The sequence below is a fragment of the Antechinus flavipes genome, chromosome 1 (genome assembly GCF_016432865.1).
Source record: "Antechinus flavipes isolate AdamAnt ecotype Samford, QLD, Australia chromosome 1, AdamAnt_v2, whole genome shotgun sequence".
Taxonomy (NCBI): Eukaryota; Metazoa; Chordata; class Mammalia; order Dasyuromorphia; family Dasyuridae; genus Antechinus; species Antechinus flavipes.
Window position 1 is genome coordinate 349,899,001 of NC_067398.1, and position 20,203 is coordinate 349,919,203.

Here is a 20,203-nt window from a genome sequence, read left to right on the forward strand (position 1 = left end):
ATAGAGATTTAATATGAAGTATTTAAGATAATAGTAAGCATGAGGTCTTGTTGAATTACTTCTTAAGTTTTTTTGCTTTTTTAATAGCTTTTGATTTTCAAAATGCATGCCTTGCAACCATTTCCTCCAACCCCAATCTAATATATACTAAACTTGTGCAGTTTTTCCATACATTATTTCCACAATTATCATGTTGCATAAGAAAAATCAGATCAAAAAAGGGAAAAAAAAACGAGAAAGAAAATTGCAAGAAACAACAACAAAAAAAGTGAAAATCCTGTGTTGTAAACCACATTCAATCCCCATAGTCCTTTTTCTGGATGCAGATGGCTATTGGAAATGGCCTAAATCACCTCATTGCTGAAAAAAGTCACGTCTATCAGAGTTGATCATCACATAATCTTCTTGCTGCTGTATGCAGTGTTCTCCTGGTTCTACTCACTTCAATTAGCATCAACTCATATTAATCTCTCCAGACCTTTCTGAAATGATCCTATTGATTGTTTCTTATGGAACAATAATATTCATATACCATAACTTATTCAGCCATTCTCCAACTGAGAAAATGTAGCAGCCCTTTGGGCTGCTACAAACATTTCTGCACATGTGAATCCTTTTTTCCTTTTTTTATGATATTTTTGGGATACAGACCCAGTAGAGACATTTCTGGGTCAAAGCATATGTGCACAGTGTAGCCCCCTTTGGGCATAATTCCAAATTGCTCTCCAGAATGATTGGATCAGTTCACATCTCCACCAACAATGTCATACAATCAATTCTAAAGTTCTTAAGAGAGACCTTGAGAATGTCCTTGTATTTCCTTTTCTGAGCACCTTGTAAATGTTTGCCCTGTGTGAGTTCTCCATAAAACAATCTTTTTAATGAATGTACATTTGGCATTTGAACAATATGGCCAGCCCAACTGAGTTGTGCTCTTTGCAGTAGAGTTGGAATATTTCACAGTTTATTTTAAGAAAGGACCTCGGTGTCTGGTATCTTATCCCACCGAGTGATCTTCAGCATCTTCCTAAGACAATTCAAATGGAAGTGATTCAGTTTCCTGGCATGACACTGATATACTTTCCAGGTTTCACAGGCACACAACAATAAAGTCAGCACAATGGCTTTGTAGATCTTCAGATTGGTAGTAAGTCTAAAACCGTGTGTGTGTGTGTGTGTGTGTGTGTGTGTGTGTGTGTGTGTGTATTTACAGATGTATCCATACATAGACATTCACACAGTCACTACTTTAATTCAGGCCCTTATTACTTCTGACCAGGACTATTGCGATAACTTTCTAATTAACACTCTTCTTCAGTCTCTCTCCAATGGAATTCATCCTCTACTTAGCTACCAAGGTAACTGATACTTTTCTTGAAGCACAGGAATATATTAACTTTTCTACTCAATAAACATTAGTAACTTACCATTTCCTCCAGAACCAAATATAAACTCTTCTGTATGGCACTTAAACCTGTCACCTTCTCCCTTTTCCAATATTTTTATTTCCCTACATTCACTAAGTAGGCTTCCATTGGCCTACTTAGAGGTTTCTTGAATATGACAATCTTTATGCCTTTGCAATAGTTGTCACCCATACTTGGAATGCTTTCCTTCTTTATCCCTGACTTTTAAGTTTCTAGGGCTTCCTTCAAGACTCAGTTCAAGGCCCCCTTTCTATAGGCCTTTTCTTGTTCTCCCAGTTGTGAATACTTTTCTCTTTCAGATTAGATTCATCTATTTCATGTTTATTTGTATACTTCTATTAATTTATATTTGTCTATCCTATCTGTATACTCTCCTTGAGGGCAGAAACATGTGTATGTGTGCATTTCTTTGTATCTCCAGAGCCTTAAGTACTTAATATTAACATCTGCTGACTGACCCCTTGTACTCAGTTTTTGCCCCTAGTAACTCTGCTAAAATTGCTCTCTCAAATGTCACTAAATTATCTTCTAATTGTTAAATCCAATGGCCATTCTTCTGTCTCTTTCACCCATGAACCATTTTGTTTTGGCATTATCAATCCACACACAGGATATATTCTCTTTTCTCAGATTCAGAAGTATCACACTTTTGATTCTTCTATCTCTAATATTTCCTTCTTTGTCTCTGTTGCTAGTTCCTCTTTTTCAGATTGAACCTGTGGTGTGTATGTTCCCCAAGTGTCTAGCCTTGCTCCTTTCTCTTTAACTTCTTTCCCTTAATTTCTTTCATTCTCATAGCTTCAACTACTACCTTTAGAGATATCCAAATCTCTCTTTAAGCTAGACTTTTCTTCTGAGCTTTAGATGTTCAATTATCCATACTTCTTTACCTGGATGGACCACTAGTTCTTGTAGGCAACATCTCTGTCCAAAACCAAGCTTATCATTCTCATTAAACCTGTACTTTTTTCTGACTTCCCTACTTCCATTTAAGCCCTTATCTTGTTCATAATCTTGAGTTGTTTTGTTTTGTGTTTAACTTCTTCAAATCTTAGTCAGTGATCAATGATGTTTATGAATTTCAGTTATAAATTTCATCTCCAAAAACAACACTTCTGTTGTCTTTCTATTCCCAATGCCAAAACCTTACTTAGTGCAGACCTTTACTACTACCATAAATGTGAACAACTATCATGGTCTTCTAACAAGCTTCCTCATTTCTCTTCTTTCCTCCTTTAAATCTATCTCACATACTAAAAGAACAATATTTCTTCAACATTTATCTAATCAATAAACTTCCAAGCTTTATAATCTTCAATGGTTCCATACTGCCTACTGAGGAAAAATCAAAATTTTTTACTTACTATTAAAAGGCCTATCATAGTCTGACATAAAACAGTCTAAGCTAAAATTGCTACTTTCATGCACTTGATAATACAACGAAAATGTGATGGATCACATACAATTGTGTACTGAATTACCACCAATCTTTTTTGGGGGAATATTTTATTTTATTTTGGTTTCTTTTTTAAATATGTAAACATATGTATATAATTATCTTGCTGCACAAGAAAAATCAGATCAAACAGGAAAAAAAAAGGGAAAGAAAACAAAATGCAAGTAAATAACAACAAAAAGAGTGAAAATACTATATTGTGATCTACACTCAGTCCCCACAGTCCTCTCTTTGGGTGTAGATGGCTCTCTTCATCACAAGATCATTGGAACTGGCCTCAATCATCTCCTTGTTGAAAAGAGTCACGTCCATCAGAACTGTCATATAATATTGTTGTTGCCGTGTACAATGATCTTCTAGTTCTGCTCATTTCATCAGTTCGTGTTAAGTCTCTCCAGGCCTCTCTGAAATCATCCTCCTGATAAATTTTTACAGAACAATAATATTCCATAACATTCATATACCACAATTTATTCAGCCATTCTCCAATTGATGGGCATCCACTCAGTTTCCAGTTTCTTGCCATTACGAAAAGGGCTGCCACAAACATTTTTGGCACATATGGGTCCCTTGCTCTCCTTTAAGATTTCTTTGGGATATAGGCCCAATAGAAACACTGTGGGGTCAAAGAGTATGCACAGTTTGATAACTTTTTTGAGCATAGTTCCAAAATGCTCTCCAAAATCCACCAATCTTTTTATTATTATTATTATTATTATTACAATTTTTTTTATTTACAAAATATATGCATGGGTAATTTTTCAACACTGACCCTTGCAAAATCTTCTGTTCCAAATTTTTCCCTCTTTCCCCCACCCCTTCCCCTAGATAGCAGATAGTCCAATATATGTTGAATATGTTAAAGCATATGTTAAATCCAATATATGTATACATATTTATAGTTATCTTACTTCACAAGAAAAATTGGATGTAGAAATAAAGAAAAAAACTTGAGAAGGAAAACAAAAATGCAAGGAAACAACAGAAAGATTAGAAATGCTATGTTGTGGTCCACACTCATTTTCCATAGTTCTTTCTCTGAGTGTAGATGACTCTCTTCATTACTGAATAATTGGAATTGGTCTGAATCATCTCAATATTGAAAAGAGTCACATCCATCAGAACTGATCGTCATATAGTCTTGTTATTTCCATGTATAATGATCTCCTGGTTCTGCTTATTTCACTTAGCATCAATTCATGTAGGCCTCTCCAGGCCTCTCTGAAATCATCCTGTTTGTGGTTTCTTATGGAACAATAATATTCCATAATATTCATATACCATTCTCCAATTGATGGGCATAAAATTCAGCTTCCAGTTCTAGCAACTATAAAATGGCTGCCACAAATATCTTTGCACATGGAATCCACCAATCATTTAAAGTCTAATTAATGTGTTAACTAAAGGAATCCTTCCACAATGCTCTTTCCTACTTATCTTGCCCAGAGCTGGCCATGGTCTTACCATTTAGTCTTCGTAAAGTACTTTATTTTGCAACTCTTTGAACTTTTCATTTATCTACGCCAGTGTCCAACACTGGGATTGTTCTGCATACATAAAGCACACAATTAATAATTACTATTATGAATGAATAATGATTTGAGTGCTATTCCCATTGGATGGGAAATCTGTTTATACCTACACTTGCTTATCTGTTGAGCATCTACTAGGCATTCTATGTAATCTAGCTATGTGTTAAAGGGAAGCTAAGAAGTGCGACAGTAGAGGCAGCCCAGAGCCCCTGGCCCTCAAGGAGCTTACAACAATTACAACCGACTGTAACTGAAACAATTATTGATTGAAAAACATACAAAACCATATAATAAAGTGCTAAAAGCACACATTGTTGAAACTCTAAGAAAGAAAAAGTCACTGAGGATTAGAATTGTGAAGTCAAAGTTTAGAGATGAAGTAGAGTTTGTTCTGGGACTTAAAGGACACAGGATTTGAATCTATGGAGAAGAGAATAGAGAGTATGTCTAGCAAAGGCGACAACAAGAACCTCAAGTAGGACCTGATATATAGTTAGGATACTAAAAAAATAATATTAACATAGATACGTTAGCAGAGATTAGCAGAGGAACCCTAATTGTTTACTGGATATTTTTATTTATATGCTTGGTGATGAATGAGTCGGACTTTTAAAACTGAAAAAATTTTTGCTCTTTAAAGTTATAAGATTTGCTTTTGATAGCATTTCTTTAGTTTATAATCAATTTACTTAAAATGCATTTACTGAGCACAGATTATATATCCTATACTATATCAGGCAGAATAGGCATCATAAAACTATTAGAAGATACAATTCTATCTCTCAAGAACACAACACTATAATTTGGGAATCCCTTAAAATTAGTATTATCACAACAGAATAGATCTAAAGAAGGTAAAACCTAAATCAGTCATTTCTGTTACTTGTAAATGGTATTGTTTGCAATAAACTAGAAACTAAAATAATTTATGCTATTATTTTTCCTTTACCCTAGAAAACCAAGAATTAATTATATGTCTATCCATATCTTTTCACCTTAGTTTTTTAAATGCCTATAATGGGAAAATCAATAATATTCATATGTAATAATATGTAACATGAAGAAAAAGAATGAAACGTTATACTTGGTATTCAAATGCATTTTTAATATCTTCTATATCTGCATAAATTCTATAATAAAGTATTAAAGCTACATAGTACTTCTAACTATGCAAAAGAAACACAACAATGTCTTTTAGAAGGAAGTAGAGAACTATATTAAAGTACAGATCTTTATATCACTTAAATAAATTGAATTTGTTTTTTGCATATAAAAAAAAAACCCTAGTAAAGTACATTTTAAAATAGTGATGACAATGGATACATTTACATTATACATTTAATAGTAACTGATTTTTAAAAGCCAATAAAATAGTTTAGAACTCTACTTGCTATAAAGCAGGTAAGGCTAAATATTACATATAATAATCACACTCAGAATACTAATCTGTCATTGCAGGATTAAGAAGAAAAAAAAAAACATTTTTTTTTTTGTTAAGATTATATTACTTAAGAGTTGTGGCACAACTAGATAGCATAACATTTAATTTAGAAACAAAACAAAAAACTAAATGACTACAGAAACAAAACAAACATTTTTAATATGCCCTAACAAGATGTCAATTTTTAAGCTCAATCAGCAGTAGAAATGAATGGAAAAAAGGAGAGTCAGCTCTTTAGAGTGACAGTAGAGAGAAAATTCAAGGTAGACAAATATAGGTCTTCCATACCAAACCAATATACAAATCTTTTAGTAATGTTTCAATGTTAAATACTGAAGAGAAACTGCAGACCAATCAAGGTTTCTGCTATAAATGCTTTCATTAATGTTAATAGACCAACACTGTTCTGCTTAGGTGTCAAAGAAATTAAATTTCCTAAAGAGAATCTGAATTTCATTTGAGGATGATTTTCTATTTTTATTTAATATGCCCAGATAAATGCAGTTGAACTACAAATTTGTTCTGATATAATCTCAGTCTCTTTATGATTTTCTTGTTAATTCCAGAGATCCTCACTTTACTCTCTATTATTAAATTCTAATGAATATAGCTATCTACCCTACAGACTGAAGCTAAGGCAAAAGTAGAAGAAACAAAACACAATGAAAAAAGAACAACAAAAAGAGCAAATGAATCTGCATTTAATTTTCACCAGTGCATAGTTCCCATCCTAAAAAGCTATCACTAAGTCATCACAATTCTATCCCCTAGGCTACAAAAACAATTTTATCTGATACATTTCTTGCTTCTTTTCCTAAAGGGGAGATTGGACTTCAACCTCAGGCCCTACCACAATACCAAGAATGTTTCTTAGGGAAATATAACACTGAGATTTAAAAAGTTATAGTAAGAATCTCTCATTTTATATATTCCTTCAAAAGAAATGTTCTGAGAAAACTGTATTTGTAGCTGAAAAATCCCAAGATCATCTAGTACTTGTTCACTTTACAAAAGAAGAAACCTAATCTCAAGAATATTTTAAAACCCCAAACACACATCCATGTTTGCCACAGACAGTAATTCAATCAAGATTCAGATGGACAATAGTACTTTAATTGCAGTGATTTAATTACTGATTTCATGTATCTCTAGTTCAAGTATATTCACCTATTTAAATTTGCAATGTACAAAAATCCTTATTTTTTCTTTATATGGAGGCAACTGCTAATTAAATTTTTCTGTAGAGATTACCTTTATATTTAGCTAACATACCTAACCTCTCTAAAAGGTTCAATTACAATATATGTACAATGAAGATATGGGACTAGATGAATTTTGGGGTTCTACTTAATTTTAAAATCATGTGATTCCAAGATTGTATTACTGAGTTATGATATTGCTGGATTATCATCTTTCTCCAGCCTATCTGTACTTAACCCTCAAGATTCTGTCCTAGAGTCTACCTTTTCTTGATGCTCCTTTGGTGAGCTCATTATTTTCCTTTAGGTTCAATTATTATATGTATAAAGGAGATCTCCAAATCTAAAAAATTAATTTTACTTTTTTTCCTGAACTTTAATCTTTCATTATGAACTGCCTGTTCGATGGCCATCACCCAAATGTCCATAAGCATCTCAAATTCAACATATCCTGGAACTCAGTGTCTTTCCCCATAAGTCCACATTTTGTTCAAACTTCCTAAGTTTTATAGGGACAACCATCATCTAACCAGACACTGAGATTCACATCTTCAAAATTGTTCGTCACCATTACCTCTTATTAACTCCTCCCCCTCATATCAAATGAATTGCTAAGTTATTTTTCCTCCACCATATATATGACATCTCATAAGACCACCAACCTAATTTTAGACCTTATCATCTTTTGTCTGGATTACTCTTAATAATCTCCTAAATGGCTGCCAAGATAATCTTCCTTAAGTAGAGGTCTTATTAAATTACTTCTAGTTTGGCTGATAGGTACCAATTCCAGAGCCCTGATGGACTTTTTTTTTAAAAAACAGGAATTTTGTTTGTGGGGATTTTCTCTCTTATCAGTCAGTTTATAAAAATTCTTTAGAGTTGGTAATGACTGGGGTGAACTTTGAAACTGTATCTCCTTTAATCTGTAAAATAATCACTCTGAAACTGTGTTCCCTTTGATTTGTAAAAGAAGGGAGAACGGGGTCTCCCAGAGAGTCTAGAATGGGGCATATTTTCCAGAAAGGCCTTCTTCTAAGATAAGCAACATCATTCAATTGGAAATCTTGGGCAAATCACCCCACACTGATCATTTGGGTAGCTGGATTCCTATTCAGGAAACTCCAAATTCTGAAAAAAGTCTTCTAAGTGATTTCATTCAATTGGGAGACCTTGGTCTAATAATCAGTTCAAACTGCCCTCAGCCCCAAGATTTGCTCATCAAATAGGTTTCTATTTACACATTCTTTGCAAATCTCCTCAATAAGAGATTGGTCTAAGAGAGAGCCTCTTAGTGAAAAATAAAACTTCCTTTTTTTGTCACTAAGACTTCAGATTCGTGAATTCTTTCACATTGAACCTGTGCCTCTGACCAAAGAGGGGATTCTCACATCTCAGTTCTCTACCACTAGAACCGCATCAGTAATAACATGATTCATAAGGTAAAGGATTGGTCTTACAGTCAGGAAGACCTAAGTCCAGATATGGCCTCAGTCAAAAACTCTATGACAATAAAAAACCAAGTCATAGATCATTTCAGTGCTCTAGCAATTCTCCAATAAATTAAAGAATTTCCCTGCAATGGTGAAGGAGTTTCCACAAAAAGTTCCCTAAATAAATGATATTACAAATCAAGAACAACAAAAAAAATTTTTTAATAGTATAAATATTTTTAAATAGAATAAATACATGAATAAAAATAACTAAAACCGGGCACTTACTTAGCCAGTTGCTTCTCAGCATCAGCACAGAGCTCGAGAAGGCCCATTAGGACAGCAGACACATCCATATAAGGCTCCCATACTGTAAAACCTCGTCCTATTAGATCAATAGCAGTTCTTCTAATTGTGCTGTGAGGTGGGAGTTTAGGACTAGGTGGTTGTAGGAGAAGAAACGTCAATGCCTTGCCTAAGTACAAAACAAAATGCAAAGGAATACTGTTAACTTTGCTTCTTAGATTTTTTTTTCCTGACACAAGTTTTCAAATTGTGTTCCACATATTAGATTGAACTAGATGCCAATTCAGATTATAAAGAAGTAGTGAAATATGAAATGCCTACAATTCACATAGAAATAGATCATAAACCTTAAGCATCTTAATAAAATCATCAAAGTAAAAATAGCTTTCTCTATATATGAACTATGGAAAAATCATTATTATATCTCATATTCCCCCCAAATTGTAATTTGATAACCAAAACATATCTATGATAAATACATTTGTTTGTTTGTTTTGTATCAAAACTACCTATTTTTATGAATGAGAAAATCAAACTTTACAAAAATTAAGCAGTACGAGCAGGATCAGGCAAGTAATAAGTGTTAAAAGAAAGAAAAGGATAGGATAGAAGGAAGCAAAGAAGGGGAAGGAAACACATATTTATTAATTGCCTATTGTGTGCCAAGCATTGTGCTAAGAGAGTTTTTTTTACAAATATCTCATTTGGTGCTAAATGCTTTTACAAATATCTTATTTGATTCTAAAAACAACTCTCTGAGATAGGTGATATTATTATGCCTCCTTTCACTCTTCTTTATAATTGAAGAAAGAGAGATAGATATCGATTAAGTTACTTGCCTAGGGTCACATAGCTAATAAATAAATAAATAAAGCAGAATTTGAACTCTGATCATCCTGAACACTGACCCAGAGGTCTATCCACTTTCTATTACATGCCTTCTTTTTCAAATTTTGTCTGATAACAAGGAAACTTGAAAGGAATGCTAGAGGTACAAACAAATAAGTAAATAAATTTAAGAAGGCATTGGTGTTTCAAAGGTGGCTACTACCCAAGAAAGGGCCATCAAATTGTCAACTAACTAGTAATGGGCCTTTTCATATTAGTCAGATTGGTCCTTGCACCATATTAGGAACCCTTAGCCCAAGAGAAGGAATGCTAGAACATGCCTTTCTTTAGTATAACTTTCAAGATCCCAAGGTCACTTGGGACACTGTGACAAACTAAGACTTCACTGAATGTTTATTAAACCCATGCATATGACCAGGTGCTGCAGATACAAAGGCAAAATACTAAATTATTGGTATTCCCTATAAAACTTACGTCTTCATTGGGAAGAAACAACAAGGTGGAGAGTAATGAGGACAACCACTGGTCATTCTCAGAGGCAGGAGAGAACAATAACAACTATGGGGCCAGAGAAGAATTTCGGAAGATGTGGAAACTGAACTGAGACTTGAAAGAAAATGAGATTCTGAAAGGCCAAGATAGGAAGGCAGAGCAGAGCACATGCTATGAATATGCTCATAGAAGCAGGGAATGAAAAGCTGTCCATCTGGACTGAAACATAGAGTCTATGATCTCAATCATATAAGCATTTATTAAGTGTTCAATGTGTGCTGAGCACTGAGGATAAAAGATCTTAGTCCTAGCCCTTGAGGGGCTCCTATTCAAACAGGGAAGTACACATGTCAATAAATAGGTACATATAAGAGATATATACTATAGATGGAAAGTAATGTTACTTAAAACACTTAAAGCTAACTTTCTGAGAGATGACTACCAAAATGTTTAAGTTAACACAAAAAACTGTGAAGGGCCTTAAATGCTAGTCTAAGGCATTTAGATTTTATTTTAGAAGCAGTAAGTAGAAAAATATTAATATTTTTGGGCATGGAAGTGAGATTACACCTGTAGTTTAGGAAAGTTTTTTTTTTTTTTTTGGGGGGGGGCAGGGGCATCAGAGGAGAAGGGAAGCAATTTATAGAGTGGATTAGAGAGAAAACAAGGCAGGGAGATTAAAAAGCAGGTGATAATAATAGCCCAAAAAAGAAATGCTTGATTAAAAAGAAGAGGATAGAAGATTTAGAATCAGTAGGCTTACTGACAGGCTTAGCAGTTGAGGAAGCGGAAAGAATCATGGATGACTAGATCATAAAAGTGTGTGTAAGAGGATGATGGGGCTTTTAAACAGCTATAGAAGAGAATTAAAATGACAATTATTCACAGAAAGAAATTTGCTTTCTTATCCATTACATATTCTAAATGTTCAATTCATCTGTAAAAATTAAAGAGAAAAGGGATTAAAATGGCTCACATTTGAAATCATCTATATACCTCTATCCATATTTATACATATAATTACAAATACAAATATGTATAGTTGTGTATAAATTTGCATGAATTAATACATAATTCTTTTTTATGGTTCCATTATATTATGTAGCTTTATTTAGGTACTAGTTAAGGATCCAATTAGAAGGCTTGTGTTTTTCATTTGTTTTTGAAGAAAGGAATTCTTTGTTTTGTTGTTTGTCTTTCTTGGAAGTACATCCAGTCATTATAAACAAATACTCAAAAAAAAAAAAAAAAAAAAAAAAACTAGTAAAGTTCAGAAGTTTTTAAAAAAAAAATTTCATTCAAAGTTCTCCGTATATTATCCTGAACAACTTGTTTCACTGTTGGGGCTGAGTACCAGCCCAGAAAATGGCAAAATCAGTTTTCCTGCATCCCTCAGTTGTTCCATCTTTAAAAGTCACAATATTTATTCCCCACTTTTTCATTCCCTATTTAACAACTGTATTCAGTATGATAATAGTGAACACTGTCTGAAATGGACAAATCCCTCCTTCCCGCCTCAGGCCAGCAGAAGAAAGTTTGCTTAGTTAGATTGGGGATTTCTTTTGTATTTCAAAAGACTGGGTCAACAATGCCCTTAAGGTTATCTGTTCCAGGTGGGTGGTGCTCAGGCAGTGCTCAAGATTGATCTATTTATGCAGAATACTTACTCCCACCTTGGAGTAAAATGCTAATCACAGATTCCAATGTAACATAGCTGAACAAAGAAAAACGTCTATAAAAGCTGTCCTTAGTGCTGTGAAGGTACGGAATTCGATTAGAACTCTGTTCTGAGCTCGGTACCAAATAAACTCTAAATCTTCCTCATTGCGGCTGTCTTGAATTTTATTGCCTGGGCTATTTCATGTCCACTGATGATATTCTCCTTTTATTCTTGGTCTCCAATTTCACAAAAAGAAATGGGCATGACAGTATTTAGGAAACAATTTGTTCCTCCTCTTGCAAAGCTTCAGGCAGTTGGGACTCTTCCTTCTAATATTGTACACTCTGAGGCTTCTTCTTGCATTGTTACAATGATTATTAACCTTCTCCTTCCTCCAGGACTTTATCCTGCGATTCTTTCTCTGGTTCTTGCAATGTGATTTTTTTTGTTTCTGTTTCCATCATCGATTTAGACAATATGTCCTCTTTTTCTTCCAGAATGTTCACTTGCTTTTTTGTTTTTTTTGTTTTTTCCACTAGTTTAGACTCTGTGTCCTCCTATTGGTTTTAGACTTTATTTCCTCCTTTTCTTTCAGAATGATCTTTCTTGCTTTTGATTTTTTCTTCCACAGCTGACCTGGTTCTCTCTCCTCTTTCATTTTGAGCATTATTTTTATTCTCTGAAACATTTTATCCTGTTTCTAACTTGACTTCCAACTTCACTACTCTTGATTTTACATTGTCTGCCTTCTGAATTTAATTAATAGTTTCTTTTTTCATTTTAATCTGGCATATATATCTCATCTTCCTCTTTTTGGGGTGCAGGTTTTTTTTTGTTTGTTTTATCTTCCTTCTCATTCATGTCAAGAAAAAAAAAATGGCATCTTTGGGCATTACTTCATCTTCTATATTACAGTCCCAGTCTTCGACCCTTCTTTGCTTGAGATTTAGGAGTCTTTTCCTTGATATCTCTTCTTTGATCCTCTTTTATGCATTAAATGAAAGCAACAACTTGCTTGTGGAATTTCAGTTTTAGTATCACTGAAGTTTTCTTCCATTTCCCAATACATATAATATTCACTTATCTGCTCAAAATTTATTTTTAATATTCTAAAATTCTAAAATTTAAATAAAAATACCTATAGTGGACAATAAATTTTGTATTTAAACACTAGAACATGCTTGGCACATAGTAGGTACTTAAAAACATTTTTCTGTGAGTGTGCTGAGTTGAAATGTAGGTAACATTATTAAAGGCAATTAATAAAGGTTAAAAAGTAAAAACCTAAACAAACTATTTATCATATAATTTTCTAAGTAGTTTTTTAAACTTACAGGGGAATAGAGATTCCTAACATCATTATTATAACTATTGTTTTTGTAATTTTGATATCATCCAGACACTCACAATCAAAATGGAAAAGACAAAGACTTATTTTGAAATAACACATATACAGTAAGATGAATGTAAAAATTAGACAAACTAAAGATGTATTTGCAGAGCATCTTGTAAGGGATTCCCAAGTCAATAATAAAACAATTTAGTCTTCTATAATTTGCACTGCTCTACTGTCATTACCATTTAAATCATTCCTTCATTATCCATTGTTGGAATCCTTACTAACTGCTAAGTAATTAGAGTTGATCTAATCTTACAAGAAGTTGTTTTGGCCAGAACCTGAAACAAGGTACTAAGTAGAACTAATCAAGACAAGGCTTGTGTTCCCACCTTTACTCACTGGACTCCACAAGTATGCTAGCTTCAAAAAGTACACTTTCTACACCACACCTTAAAGCTCTTTGGGCCAGAGAGCACTATGGGAGAAAACCCATAATCCCATTCTCTCAGAAGGTTCACATATAAGGCGAGACAGCCATTCCAGAATACACTTTTTTCCTCTTGGCTGGCTGATCGCGCTAGACTCGAGAGGAACGACTCTGCTGCAGAGAACACTTTTGACGGACTTCAGTGGAGCTACGCCAGAAGCCCTTTCTCCGCGGCAAGTAGGTGGCTGGGCTCCCCAGAAGGAGATAAGAGAGATCTTCCATCTCTGTTGGAGGCAGAAGAAAGTAGAGGCAGAGGCTGAAGGACAGAACCTTTGGATTTGGAGACATCCGAAGGGCTCTAAGCCTCTAAACCGGCTGTGCTCTGAGAAGAACAAACTCCAACATTTGAACTCTAACATTTGGCGCCCAAGCGTGGGAACTAAGGACCCTACTTTCACTGAAGAAGTCTCCAGTGACCAGGAACTGAGTGAGTACAACCTTTTTTGGCTGAAATGGGACAGATCCTAGGTAAAGATTCTCCATCCCCCACCCCAACCCCCCGAACCCCAGACCCACCCAAGAGTGGTGCTATAGAAAGCCTGCTTAAGCTGATAGAAGATCAAGGGCTACTTGTAACTTAGGGACAGACAGCTAGACTTCTGGCTACATTAAAACGCACCTCCCCTTGGTTCTTAGAGGAAAAGCAAATCTCTCTAAAAAACTGGGCATTGGTTGGTCAACAGATCTCTGCATATAACAATGAAAACGGTCCTCGTTCAGTTTCCATTGCAGTGTTCTATTTATACAATACAATACAGATGGCCTTAAAATACCAGGATAGCCAACGGGGGAAGCCTGAGATAAAGGAGGAAGACAAAGAGCAGATTAATGGCCATATCCCCACAGGGCAGGGAGACTTAAGTGAGGCTCAAGGGTGGGGTGAATCTGAGGCAGCCTCAGCCCCACCTGAGGAGCAGGTAATTGACTCTCCTTCATCAACTCCACCCTCCGGGATGGAGGGAGGAGGGGTAGTGGGGGGGGGGGGCAGTGACAGCACCAGCACCTCCCCCCCAGCATCTAGCACCTTCCCCCCAGCATCCAGCACCTCCCCCCCAGCATCCAGCACCTCCCCCCCGGCATCCAGCACCTCCCCCCCAGCATCCAGCTGCTCCTTTGACTAGATTGCAAAAGGGACTAATTAAGGCCAGAGAAGAAGGGAAAAATGTATCAGAATTTCAACACCACATTTTTCCTGTAATTCAACAGTTTAATTCTTCAGGTCAAGAAAGTAGAAGATACTCACCTTTTGATATAGAAATCCTCAAAGACCTGAAAAAAGCTTGCACTCTTTATGGGGCTACATCAGCTTATGTTAAGATGCTATTACAAAATTTGTCTTTTGAAATCTTGACCCCTAATGACTGGAAATCGATAGCAAAAATATGCCTAGAACCTGGACAGAACTACTTGTGGCTTTCTGAATATAGTGAACTCTGTAGGATACAAGCCCAATAAAATATTCAAAGTGGAGTTCATACTGCAATCACCTGTGACCTACTAACAGGTACAGGTCCTTATGCAGATGTCACAGCACAAATTAGTTATTCTGTAGCAGCATATCAGCAAATTGCTGATAATGCTATCAAAGCGTGGGCTTCTCTTCACAATAAAGATGACAAGGGGGGGCCTTCACAAAAATAACACAAGGGCCAAATGAACCCTTCGCTGACTTTGTGGGACGCTTGCAGACAGCTATCATAAGAACAAATGGAGAAAATGCAATAACAGACATTTTGATAAGGCAACTTGCTAAGGAAAATGCTAATGAGGTTTGCAGAAGAATTATACTAGGACTGCGCAAGGATGCTCCTTTAGAGGAACTCATAAGACGCTGTGCCACAGTGGGCACAGGTGCCTTTTATAGCCAGGCTATGATGCAGACTTCCCAAAATCCAAACATGAGAAGACAGAGTCCCTCTTGGCAAGGGACTTCCAGAGAGACTCGTAGATGCTTTCAGTGTGGAAAAGTAGGACATCTGAAAGCTCAATGTTGGTATAGAGATAGAATGGGAAGACAAGGTGGGAGAACAAGACCCCAAACCCCATGTCCAAAATGCAACAGAGGCTTCCATTGGGCCTCAGAATGCAGACAGATTCAGGGAAACGGGATGAGGGGCCCAGCCCCAGGGCCCAAGGCAAAAAACACTTGGGGCATGATGGCAGCCAATGGTGCACCCAGAGAGTGCCTAGAAGTCCAGTACCCAGACATGACCAATCAGCCAGAAAGCCATATGATGGGAGAAGGGGATTACACAGTCAACCAGCCAGGAAGCAACCTGATGGCAGAAGGGAATTACAATTGGGGAGAATAGAGCTGTATGCAGCTGGGACAACTGAGATACCCCCTGGAGAGGTGAAATCTGTTCCTCTCCAGCCTATGGATCCCTTACCTCCAGGCACAGTAGGCTTGACCATTTCACCTCCTTGTATGTACAAAACAGTGTCCATCCACACACTGATGTGGGAAACTGGGGAATGTGTAGATAATATCCCAGTCACTAATATAGGTAGTCAATGTGTGACTTATCACCCAGGAGACGTAGTAGCATCAGGTTTACTCATACAGAATCCTAATAAGCAGCCTTGTGATAGTCACCCAGGTTCTGACTCCAGACCACAAAAACCAGGAATATACTGGACAGCAGCAGTAACGGCTGACCGACCTATGCTCACTATCTATATAAATGGCCTACCATTGGAAGGATTGGTAGACACAGGTGCGGATCGTACAGTTATTAGAGGTGCCAGTTGGCCCAGTCACTGGCCAAAGATTAAAGCAGATACCTATATGTCTGGAGTAGGAGGATCAATAGCAGCTGAAGTTAGTGCTGCCCCTATGAGATGGACTTTTGAAGGCAAAACAGGAGTTTTTACTCCTTTTATAGTTGAAAAAATCCCCATCAATCTGTGGGAAAGAGACGTTTTACAACAATTGGGGTTAAAAATGAGTACTTCGGTTTTTTAAGCAGGGCTGCTGTTGAAGGCCTGCCAACACTTTCACCTATTCCTATCCAATGGAAAACTGATACACCAGTGTGGATAGAACAGTGGCCCTTAAGTAGCGATAAAATTCAGGCCTTATTAGATATAGTACAGGAGCAGCTTGAACAAGGGCATTTACAACCTTCTCTAAGTCCTTGGAATTCACCAGTGTTCGTTGTAAAAAAGAAACCGGGAAAATGGAGGATGCTCACTGATTTAAGAAAAGTGAACGAACAGATGAAAACTATGGGAACTCTTCAGCCTGGACTTCCATCTCCTACTCAGCTTCCTAGAGAATGGCCTCTTTGGGTTATAGACATCAAGGATTGTTTCTATTCCATTCCTCTGGATAAGGAGGATATGAAGAGATTTGCCTTTTCGGTGCCCAGTGTCAATTTAGCTGAGCCTTATAAAAGATATGAATGGACGGTTTTGCCACAGGGTATGAAGAACAGCCCCACTATGTGTCAAATGTATGTTGCTGCTGCTCTTGCTCTAATAAGAAAAGCATTTCCAAAAGTTATGCTATTACATTATATGGATGATATATTGGGATGTGCACCTGAGGAACAAATGCTGGAAGCATGTCTACAAAAAACCATAGAAACACTAAGATACTACAAACTTCATATCGCTACAGAAAAAATTCAAAGGCATGCTCCTTTTCAATATTTAGGATATGAAATATATCCTAAGGCACTTACTCTACAAAAACTGTCTTTAAGAACAGAGAGGTTGAACACCTTAAATGATTTCCAAAAATTAATAGGAGATATCCAATGGATGCGTCCAGTATTAGGTTTAACTACCAATCAATTGCAACCCCTATATGACATTTTAAGGGGAGACACTGCTTTAAATTCACCACGCCGGCTTACAAAAGAAGCTCAAGAGACCTTGAGAGAAGTTGAACTGGCTTTATCCAATGTAGTTGAGAGAGTAACTCAAAAACCCTTGGAAATATCAGTTTTTGCTACGAAAGAAGCACCCACAGCAGTCCTTCATCAAGGAGACAGTGTGATAGAGTGGGTGAACCTCCCAGCACAACCAGAACAAAGCCTTACGCCTTACCCAGTGCTTGTGGCTAGGATTCTATTAAAGGCCATTAAGCGAGCAATACAATTATCTGGGACAAGACCTGACAAGATATATACCTTCTATACAAATGCACAAATTAATGCATGCTGTGAAACCATCCCAGAGTGGCAGATTTTATTGGCCATGGCTCCAAATTTTGCACATGGATCTCCATTAAAGATAACCAGACTACTGCATAATTGGCAATGGATTTTTGAAGAGAAGGTTTCTAAGGTTCCTCCTGAAGGACCAACCATCTTTACAGACGCAGCCAAACAAAATATTTGTGCTGTATACTCTCATGATCTAACCGTAAAAAGAGTAGTCAGAACTCCTTTTCAGTCCACTCAGCAGAACGAATTATATGCGATCATGCTAGCTCTCACTTATTACCCAGGCAACATAAATATAATATCTGATTCAGCCTATTCAGTAGGTGTGGTACAAAGAATTGCCACAGCCCAAATAAAATTTGCAGCTTCTAATATATATCAGCTCTTTAAGGAACTTCAAGAGCAAGTGAGAAAGCATCCAGGAAAGATTTATATCCTGCATGTCCATTCACATAGTGGACTTCCAGGTCCTATTTTTGATGGAAATTCAAAGGCAGATAGCCTTTTAACTATGTTGGCCAGTACGCCTTTATTTCAGGAGGCCCAGGAATCCCATTCTAAATACCATCAGGCTGCTCGAGCTTTGCGTTTACAGTTTGGGATTACAAGAGAAGAAGCTAGGAGCATAGTAAAAAGCTGTACAGCTTGCCTTCCCTTCCACGCTCCTACACTGCCTCCAGGGAAGAACCCTCGTGGTTTGAGACCCAATGAAATCTGGCAAATGGATGTGACCCATTATAAATCTTTTGGTCGTCTGTCTTTTATCCACGTTGTGGTAGACACCTTTTCAGGATTCACTTTTGCCATACCAGCAGCAAAAGAGACAGCCCGAGTGGTCACTGAATTCCTCATTCAAGCATTCGCAATTATGGGTGTGCCACAAGAAATAAAAACAGACAATGGTCCTGCACATACCTCCAAACATTTTGAACACTTTTGTGCACAGTATAAGATTTTACACACTACTGGCATACCCTTCAATCCTCAAGGTCAAGCAATAGTAGAAAGAAGAAACAGAGACATTAAGACACTCCTCCAAAAACAAAAGAAAGGGGGAGCCACGGGTAACCCTAGAGAACTTCTAAATTTAGTTCTCTATACCATTAATTTTTTAATCTTTGATAAAGATGCACTGGCTCCAGCAGATAGGTTTTATAACCCACCAGAAGAGCAGTGTCCAGTGCGAGCAGCTCCACTATCTTTAGATAATCGCCAGGTGATGTGGAGAGACCCAGAAAGTGGTGAATGGAAGGGACCAGATAGGCTAACTGCTTGGGGGAGAGGATTTGCTTGCATCTCTACAGGTGGAGAAGGAATCAGATGGGTGCCTACGAGCCGCATTCGCCTTGTCCATCGCAGAAAGATGGAGCAGACCCTTGAAACAAAGGAGAAGACCCAAGAAATATCGGGTGGTTCTGTTGCTGATTGTGCTCACAAGAATTATTAGATTCCTGGCACATGAACTAATGGACAATGGAATCCTATTGGACTGTTTCTAGGACTTATGGACATGTGTAAATTTTCAGATTGATTCTTGTTATTTGTTACATTACTACTAGCCTGTGTTATATTGCTATGTGCTCATGTAAATTATGTATAATGCCTCCCATATTGATGGATTTATGTATACCATGTATATCTGTTACAAAGTTCTGGCCCATATTGATGGATTTATGTGTACCCCCTCAGAAACCCCCTATGCTTTAAAACAAAAAAAAAAGGGGAGATGTTGGAATCCTTACTAACTGCTAAGTAATTAGAGTTGATCTAATCTTACAAGAAGTTGTTTTGGCCAGAACCTGAAACAAGGTACTAAGTAGAACTAATCAAGACAAGGCTTGTGTTCCCACCTTTACTCACTGGACTCCACAAGTATGCTAGCTTCAAAAAGTACACTTTCTACACCACACCTTAAAGCTCTTTGGGCCAGAGAGCACTATGGGAGAAAACCCATAATCCCATTCTCTCAGAAGGTTCACATATAAGGCGAGACAGCCATTCCAGAATACACATTTTTCCTCTTGGCTGGCTGATCGCGCTAGACTCGAGAGGAACGACTCTGCTGCAGAGAATACTTTTGACGGACTTCAGTGGAGCTACACCAGAAGCCCTTTCTCCGCGGCAAGTAGGTGGCTGGGCTCCCCAGAAGGAGATAAGAGAGATCTTCCATCTCTGTTGGAGGCAGAAGAAAGCAGAGGCAGAGGCTGAAGGACAGAACCTTTGGATTTGGAGACATCCGAAGGGCTCTAAGCCTCTAAACCGGCTGTGCTCTGAGAAGAACAAACTCCAACATTTGAACTCTAACAATCCATAATTTTTTATTGTTCCCCAAATTAAAGGCTAATAAGTTAGTATTTATATAAAACTTAAGAGTTTATAAAGTAGTTTTATACATTATGTCATTTGATTC

At 36.9% G+C, this 20,203-nt stretch overlaps 1 protein-coding gene across 1 annotated transcript in view; it reads right to left on the reverse strand.

The window, feature by feature from the left end:
• Positions 1 to 20,203, reverse strand: part of WDR7 (WD repeat domain 7) — a 500,592-nt gene that overhangs the window by 136,596 nt on the left and 343,793 nt on the right. Inside the window, exon 22 of the mRNA XM_051969585.1 lies at positions 8,777 to 8,963. Within this exon, the coding sequence (XP_051825545.1) occupies positions 8,777 to 8,963 (187 nt within the window). The remainder of the gene's footprint in view (positions 1 to 8,776; positions 8,964 to 20,203) is intronic.